The sequence below is a fragment of the Talpa europaea genome, assembly GCF_964194135.1.
Source record: "Talpa europaea genome assembly, chromosome: 3".
NCBI lineage: Eukaryota > Metazoa > Chordata > Mammalia > Eulipotyphla > Talpidae > Talpa > Talpa europaea.
Genome location: NC_140069.1, coordinates 21,151,633 through 21,160,327, shown reverse-complemented (window position 1 = coordinate 21,160,327; position 8,695 = coordinate 21,151,633). Strand labels below are relative to the sequence as shown.

Below are 8,695 nucleotides of genomic sequence, written 5' to 3'. Positions count from 1 at the left end.
CACATAGACATACACATAAACTTCAGTGGAAGAAAGACATTATTAGTACCAGAAACACCTTACCAAGCTCCCACGATCCCAAACCTGAATATTTCTTGATTCAGCTCTCCTTCCACCAAAAACTCCATCTAAAACATAATCTAGCTTTTGTGATAATCACTGCCTTCCTTTTATTTTATGGTTCTATATCTAAGTATATATCCACAGGGAACACATTGTCCAGTTTTGCCTTTTGGGAACCTTAGTATCAAATCATCATATTTTATATGTTTTTCTATGACTTGTTGATTTTATTTATCCCTATATTTGTGTAATACATCTGCCTGCATATGTGTAGTATGTGTTGTTCATTTTAATTGCCATATGGACATATTACAACTTATTTATTCAGTTTATTGTTGATTTACTATCAGGTTATTTCCAGTTTTTGTTTGGTTTTGTTTTTATCAAAGACAGTGCTACTAGGAATACTTTTTATAGTTCAGCCAGTGCCCAGGTATAAAAGATTTCCCACCATTTAAATCTAAAAAAAATGGAGTTGCTGGATTGTAAGGTATGTGAGTGATTGACTTCACAACATTAGACCAAACCATTTTCAAAGTAGTTATATCAGCTGTGTATGAAAATTTCCCCATTCCATAACCTTGTAAATGTGTGGTATTGCTAGATTTCAGATTCTTGCCAATCTGTGGCATATGCTCCGTACTTCACTGTGATTTTAATTTGTAAATCTCTGGTTATTAATGAAATTGAGTATATTTTCAAATATTTATTGGGTATTTGATTGTCCTTTTTTTTAAAAAAAAATGCCTGATTAGATTGTCTTTTTCCTTTCTATATACTTAAAAGTAATAATCTTGATATTGTTACAGAATCACATTGGGTGCCAAATCTGTTATAGGGCAGGGAGAGGGGTACGCCTGATCCCACAAACCTACCTGCTCTAAATAGATTCTGCCATCTGCCACATCAACACAAAACATGAGACTTTAATGGGAAGGAACTTTAATACAATTAGGAAACAATACAGGAAAGGCAAAGAATATAGTTTCTAAATCAAGCACCCAAAGCTACTCATCCCCTCATGGGTAAAATTCCACCCAAACAGGACTGGCCAAGAGCAAGGCCTGAAAGCCTGCCACAGGTCCAAAGCATCTTCCAGTGGGGACCCACAGAAAAGGATCAGAAACAACCAGACAAGTCTGGGAGGAAAAGAGCAAAATCAAAATCAAGATAAAAGCTGCTATTGTTATCCTCTCCATGGGTCTTTCACCCACATCTGTTTTAACCAGTCCACGACCAAAAGGCAAGCGCAGTTTCTTTATGTGTCTCTCTGCTCCATGTGCCTCCTCCAGGTCTCCTTCTGGCTCCATCCTGTTTCCTTCCTTCCTCCTTCCCTTCTCCAGCTTCTTCTCTCCCTGCTCGGCTCTACCCTCCCCTGGGTGGGGCAGGGAACCTGGAACTTCCCTTTTTCCTGGGGACCACCTTGTTACAATATTAGTCATTTTTTATTATGTATATTGTCAGTAAACTTTACTAATAGAATTTTTACTGCATATAAGATTATTTTGGAAATACAATTTTTGATTTTAATGCAATTGAATATATCAACCCTTTTCTTTTTGGTCAATAGATTTTGAATTTTGAGTTATGTTTAAATTATTTTCTTCCTTACTTTGAAGGCATGAAATAATCATTCCTAAAAGGTTGATTGCTGTGCCTTCAATTACTATATCTTTTTGAGAGGCAGAAAACATTTATCTATTGTTAAATATGAACAAAGTAAAAGCAAAGAAATATTTCCATTTTGTCTCCCTAAATAGGACATTTGATATTTGTGGAAGAGATTTACACTTCTGTTTAGTGAGACTGTTACAGGGCAACCTAGATATGAAATGGGTTACCTGATTGTGGGTCCTCACCTGTGTGCTTATAAGGGACTTATAATAATACTCAACTGCAGGCGCACACAAAAAGGTTAATAAAGGGTTTATTTACAAAAGAAGGGGATATGAAGAAATGAATGACTCAGGAAGAAAGAGAAGGAGATAAATTCATGAATGTGTCCTACTAGTTCTGCTGAGCTGGATTTCCAACAGCATGGTGAAAAGCCAAGAGATCCCCATGGCCCCCACATAAGGTTTTATAACAAACCTGGCTGCTTAACTCCACCCTCAGTTCCCAGCTGTCCTCCCTCTGGTGATGATGACATTATGGGATTTGTAGTTCTTGGTGTCTTGGGTAGAGTCCATAAAACCTATTTATGGTATTTGTTCAGGACATCCTTTCCCCCTAATAAGACTTACTATTTTGTTTAGCATTTGGAAACCCATTTTATAACTATAAATTTTTCTGAGTTGGGATTTTTTTTTAACTTTTGTATATTTATCTCCTTAGAAACAAACTAAAACAAAATTCTGATTTTACTAATGCCTATTGTTGTATTTCACAGTATTGAATAATTTTTGGAGAATGCCCAGAAATGTTATCTCCAAATTGAGCAGAACAACTTCTCTTTGAAGACTCCAGAAGACAACACTCAGTCAGGTAAACACAAATGAAAGTTTATTTTTTTAAGATTTATTTATGCAAGAGCTGGGGTACAGGCCAGAGGCGTGGGAGGGTGAGAGAATTCGCCAGAGACAGAGTAGGAAACAGAACAGGCAGATTCACTGAAATACACTGCTGAGGGGAACAGCGGAGGTTATAGGAGAGGTCTACCTCACAATGTGGGTATCTCCCTGTCTGGCCAGGAATTGAACGAACCCGCACTGTGGAGGCTGTGGACAGCTTCACAGCTTCACACCACTGGGCCAATGGGGAGGTCCCACAAATAGAACTTTAAAGTAACCTTGACAGCAAGCACTTCTGACCAGTGGGTTTCACTGTTGGAGGGGAATTTATCATTATAATCTTTCTGTTAAGGTGATGATTTAAATAATCCTCTTTTAGCATAAAAAAGTAAAATTAACATTTAAATTCATGAAAACTTTACCCATAAGAGATAAACAAATTGGGATAGTTTCTTGCTTTTTGGTGTTTTGCCTAAGAAGACCATCTAACTTTGGTAAGAAGTATTTATTCATATGTTTTATGCTTAGAATGCTATAGTTTTAACTTTTAGATTCAGTCAGTGACCTATTTTAAGTGCATTCCTGGGTCTGACTTCATTCTTCAATGAGCCCATGTACTTGACATTTCAAGGCATTTTTGCTTGTTGCCAAATCAAAATTGAATGGTGTATACTTAGTTATTATTTTTCTCCTTAGTTTATGTTAATCATACAAAAATGTCATAAATCATAATAATTAAAAAGTTGTGTTAGAATGGGGTCTCCCCTGGTGGCACAGTGGTTGAGGGGTGGGCTGCAAAGCTACCCGCAGCCTCTGCAGCGCTGGTTCCATCCCCTGCCACCATTGAGGTCTCCCACATGGCATGCATACCTCTCCTGCTGAGCCTGCTGCTCCTCTCAGCAGTGTATTTTGTCAGTCTGCCTGTTCTGTTGCCTGTTCTGGCTCTGGTGAATTCTCTCACCCTCCCGTGCTTCTGACTGTACCCAGTGCTTATATAAATAAATAAATAAATCTTTAAAAAAAAATTGTGTTAGAATGACTGCCTTTCAGATAAAAGAATCTTCAGCCATTTTCACCCAAACTTCTTTAATTTTTATGCCCTATGTTTTAGTTTCTGAAGATAAAATTTCCCAGTGTGTGTGTGTACATATCTATTTGTATATCTATGAAATATATACAATGTATATAATGGAATATATAAATATATAGTTTCATATTGCATGTTTTCCTTAGTAATGATTATTTCCATAAGTTTACAAAATTATTATATTCAATAAATTTAAATAATTATTTTCTGTCATGTAGATATATATGAGCAATTCGTTGTTCATAGAATATTTAGTTTAATTTTCCCTGCCCCTCTCTCTCTCCTCCCACCCTTTCTTTGTTCCTTCATTACATACATTTGAATGGGCTTTTTATTTATGCAAGTATTTGCTTTTTAAAAAAATGTACTTACTTGGAAATATCCCTATAAATAGGGTTGCTGGATAAAAGGGTATGGACATAAATGGTTTCACTGATTTAAAAATATTTTTAAAATATTGAAAGCTTCCAGCTGTGTAAGTCTATTCATGGTTCACCATAGCCTTGGGCATCGTATATTGTCATGTAAAACATCTTACTACTTTTGTATGATTGAATTGTTATCTCTAGTTTGTTTAAATTTGCTTCTCTTTTTTTTTTTAATGAGGAAAAAGGACATATTCTCATTTGTTTACTCTTTGTATTTTCTTTTGATTGAATTATGTTCATATTGCAAAGTGCATTTCTCTTCTCCATGGTGAGAGTATAATAGCACATTCTGCACAGAGGTAAGGCATTTTATAATTTTTGCATTAAAACATTACTTATTTTATAGTACACATATATATTATAACTATTAAAAATGGAACCTAGGTTTAAATTACCAAAAAGTTCTACAATTGTGACTAAATTTAAATTTTGATATGTGAATTTTTTTCCTTTTGTATTGCTGTTAATGGAGATTGCCTTAAATGTTACCTTTAAACTTTTTTATTGTTTTATAATAATCTGTATTTTTAACTGGCGAAGTGTTTTAAACCTGTGTGTGTGTATGCATGCGCACACACACACAATTTCTTTTTATTGAGGAAAGATTAGTTTGCAACACTGTATAGGTGTCAGGTGTACTGTTTCTTACCTCAGCAACTATATTACCCCATATTCCCCTCACCACATGCTTCTAAATAGAGAAATGGAGTGCCTTAGCACACATTCATCAGTGACTTGAAGATGGTAGTTAGGAAACTGGACCTTAGGAATAACTCTCATTCATTTGCTCTTATTTACTGAGTATCCCTGAATTAGGTATTGTTAGATCCTGGAGGCAAAACACACAGTGAATGGACTCTGACCTTGTGACCTTGTGACTCGGCCTGTGTGTTCTGGTTTGCAGGTAATTATAATGTAGGTAATTATAATATAATGGATGCACTATAATAGGGGAAACACAGTTGAGGAAAGTTCACAAACAGTGGACTGCCAGAAACCCAAAGGAAGCCAGTACTTGAAGAAGAAGTATGAAGAAGAGAGAGAGCTAGATCTGGTTTTCTGAAAGAAAGGATCTGAAATAAAATGAGTTCCCAAGGATGAGCAGGAGTTACCTACTTTATGTAAAAGTACATTCCTACTCTGTTGTTCTGGTTATGACTGTTGGTCTCTATGGGTAAGTACTAATAGGTGACTTTTGTCTTTTCTCAGAAGGCATTCCTAAGCATCATGGGAAAAGAGTCCAGCCCCATGGAACAAAGCCAGGCAGAAGCCTTGAAGGCCAGACTTCTCTATCAGGACGTTTGCTTGGCAGCTCAGCATCTTGACTTTTTCCTTCGAAAAGGAAATGCTCACAAAGAGCTTTTCAAGCCTCATGTCCTGGCCCTCAGGGCTATGGTTCAGCAAGTCTGCATTAAACTCATGTTCTTGCACCCAGTGGATTATGGGAGGAAAGCAGAAGAACTATTGTGGAGGAAAATGTACTCTGACGTTGCTATGTTGCTAATGAAGACCAACAGGAAACCCATGGACACCTTCAAACACTGGGAGGGCCACCTTCGGGTTCACCTGAGGGCTGGTCTCCACTTCTATGAACACCTCTTCCTGTTCCTACAGGGTCATTACGAGCTGAAGTTGCAGAGCTGCATTGACTGGCCACACAGAGCCACAGTCCACCTGATTGGTTGCAAGAAGGTAGGCCCTACATCGGAGGAAGAGGTAGCCTGGGCTCGAATGGCCTGCCATCGCTGCCTGCTGTACCTGGGAGACTTGTTCCGCTATCAGAATGAGTTCTTGTCCCTGGCCACTGTGGACCTGGCGGAGCGGTGTTACTACAGAGCCCTATCAGTGGCCCCACACATGGGAATGCCCTTCAACCAGTTGGGGGCACTCATCGGGAATAAGTACTATGATGTTGAAGCCACATACTTCTACCAGCGCTGCCTCCACTCAGAAGTGCCTTTTAAAGGGGCGTCTTGGAACCTCAAACGACTCTACGATCATGCAGGAAAAAGGTACAGCCGCTTGAAAAGGTATCAGGGGAAGAAGCTGTCTCCCAGCCAGAGACAGTGTTGGGATAACAAGAGGCTGCTGGTAAGTTTCCTCTACCTCCAGAGCCTCTTTCAGCCTCAGAGGAAATTCAGAGCGACCAGGTTGATGGCCCTGTGCCAGCTGGTTCTGGAAGATTTTCGTCTCTGTCTTTCCTATCGGCCTTGCCCGTTTGACTTGAGCCAGGCTCAGGCCTTTACAGAGAGAAAGCCCCCAAAAGGCTATTTATTTCTCCCAGATCTTCTCATCTTCCATATGGTGATCCTTTGCCTCATGAATGTGCACAACCTGAGAAAAACAGACTCGAAGCAGCACAGGCCAGCCGCCCTCTTCACCCTGACCCTTTTCTCTCACCTAATTCAACATGTGAATACCCGAATCCAGGCTGAGCTCCAGAAAGGGACGCAGACTCCAGTGGTGGCTGTTCCCAGTGACAGAAACCAGGAGCAGGAGTCTGGGGAGAGGTGTTCTGGGCCCCCCCACAGCCTATCTCAGAAAAGCCACAGGTCATCTTGTGTTTCTAGTGAGGGTTACAACTCAGAAGCCAGTTTTCATTCTTGCTGTGACTCAGATGAAACAGATGAGGATGAAAATACATCCTTAAGCTCGCAGACCCATTCAGAAACAAGCAGTGAAACTTCTTATTTGGATACAACAGATGAAGACGAAAGGGCCTCCCTGAATCCAGAAGCAAGGCAAGAAAGTGGGGTCAAATCCAAACGTAGCATTGCCCAGCCCAGGGATGAGCTGAAGACTCATAGATCTACCAATAGTCTTCTAGATCTTTTGAGAACAACCATTTCTGCTAACCTGCAAGTCCCGTTGAGCCAAAAACTCCAAGTAAGGCACAGCCTGCACTTGGCTCCTGTCTTCGGTCGCAGTATTCTGACCCCGCTGTCTGAGCTGAGCCCTGCCTCTGGCCATCCATCTGGCACAGAGGATATGAGTAGCTTGCCTGAGATAGAGCCTCCCACTGGCTCCCTGGGGCAGGATGCCTCCACTGGCCAGTCTGGCAACAATCTCCAGACCATTCAGAAGAAATTGCGGGTCCTCTCTGCAGAGGGACTGCTGCCCACTGTCAAGGTGATCCTGAGTTGGCTCTGCACCAATCACAGCCTCCTCACCTCATGTTGGCGGGTTCCACTTAGCCTGTGGGATCACCTGTCTGTCCTGCTGAACCTGTTGCCCTCCATGGCTGATCTTCAGGAACCAGGCCTGGGCCTGTCCCACCATCTCCAGGATCTGCTGCAGAACTGTAAGGGCCCAAATATGCCCAGGTGCCTGCAACTCCCAGAGGACCTGGCTCTGTGCCATCACTCTCCACTGCAGGTCTCCCAGGAGAGGGTGTGCTCAGAGCAGGACCTACCTCCGCTCAGCTCCCAGGATGAAGCTGCTGTGCGCATCTGCCTCCTCAGAAGCTTTGGCCACTTTGCAACTTCGCTCCCTGGACAGTTCCTGAGGTTTGACTCTAAGTTGGGGGTCTTTGTGAGCACCGCTCTTGAAGGATCAGAAAATTCCTCTCAGCAATTTCTTGAAAAAACTTCAAGGATCAGGTTTTCCAAAGACATTGTTCAGCTCTGGCTTCAGCGTGAGGTGGTGCATCTGGAGAAGACCCTCCGTGGCCTCCAGATTCAGTCAGCCTTGACCCCTTACCTGTTCCCTGACCCTCGCGCTCTCTGTGAGCATCTGCCAGTCATCCAGCAGCTTGCTACCAGTGGGAAGTTCTTCCTCATCATACCTAAGATTGTGGTCGACATATTGTATGTACTGAGGAGAGAAGATCACAGAGCTTTGGCAGCCATCACCTTTCTAGAGGATGAGCTGAAGAGAGGCAACCAGTACATTCTGTGTCAGTCCTTTGTGTCCAAGAGGTTTGTGAGGCCCAGGATGACCAGGCCAGACTCTGATGCCTGGGATCTTTATAACATTCTAGACTTCTGCAAGGGTCTGCTGGACTCATCCAGGCCGGGGCCATCCAACCCCAGCAGCATGGTCACCATCATCACTGGCATCTGTTTGGACAACCCAAGGAATTTCTCATACCCCTTGCAGCTGGCACTGGGGACAGCGACTGAAGCTGGTGTGGAAGTTAAGAACATCCGACGCTTCCACAGGGAGTGGAAGGCCATCAGCTGACGTGTTCCATCTTGCTTCCTCCTTGTCCTCCCTCAGCACTTATAGATCAAGTGCAATCTGTTCACCTGGCTTGTAAGCACCTAATGTTAAAGGTAGACATTGTGTGAATGCATATTTGTATCTACCTGTGGGTAGAGATTCAGTATACAGGCTTCCAGACGCCTTCATGGTTCCAACTTTGTCATCATGGCTTCATATAATGTTCTTTATCTGCAAAATAATCGCAAGGTTAAAACATCTCAGTGCTTAGTGTTCTATGGTGCAACAGCAAGTTAAGGAAGCGTTTCCAAGTCCAAGTGCAGCTTCATGGAACTGTAATTTGCTTAGCTCTGTTTTGTGACATGAAACTTTTCAAGCTGTTTTATTATGATGGGACCATGCCTATTATCTAAGGTAGGCATTTTCCATCGACGGAAACTCAATAA

General features: G+C 41.6%; 1 protein-coding gene across 1 annotated transcript; it reads left to right on the top strand.

Annotated features, from left to right (window-relative positions):
• Window positions 1-5,315: 5,315 nt before the first annotated feature.
• LOC311168177 (nonsense-mediated mRNA decay factor SMG5-like) lies at window positions 5,316-8,270 on the top strand (the record flags this gene model as incomplete). Its single annotated transcript, XM_084229534.1, has 1 exon — window positions 5,316-8,270. The coding sequence occupies one exon, from the start codon at window positions 5,316-5,318 to the stop codon at window positions 8,268-8,270; it is 2,955 nt and encodes a 984-aa protein (XP_084085660.1).
• Between the last annotated feature and the right edge of the window lie 425 nt (window positions 8,271-8,695).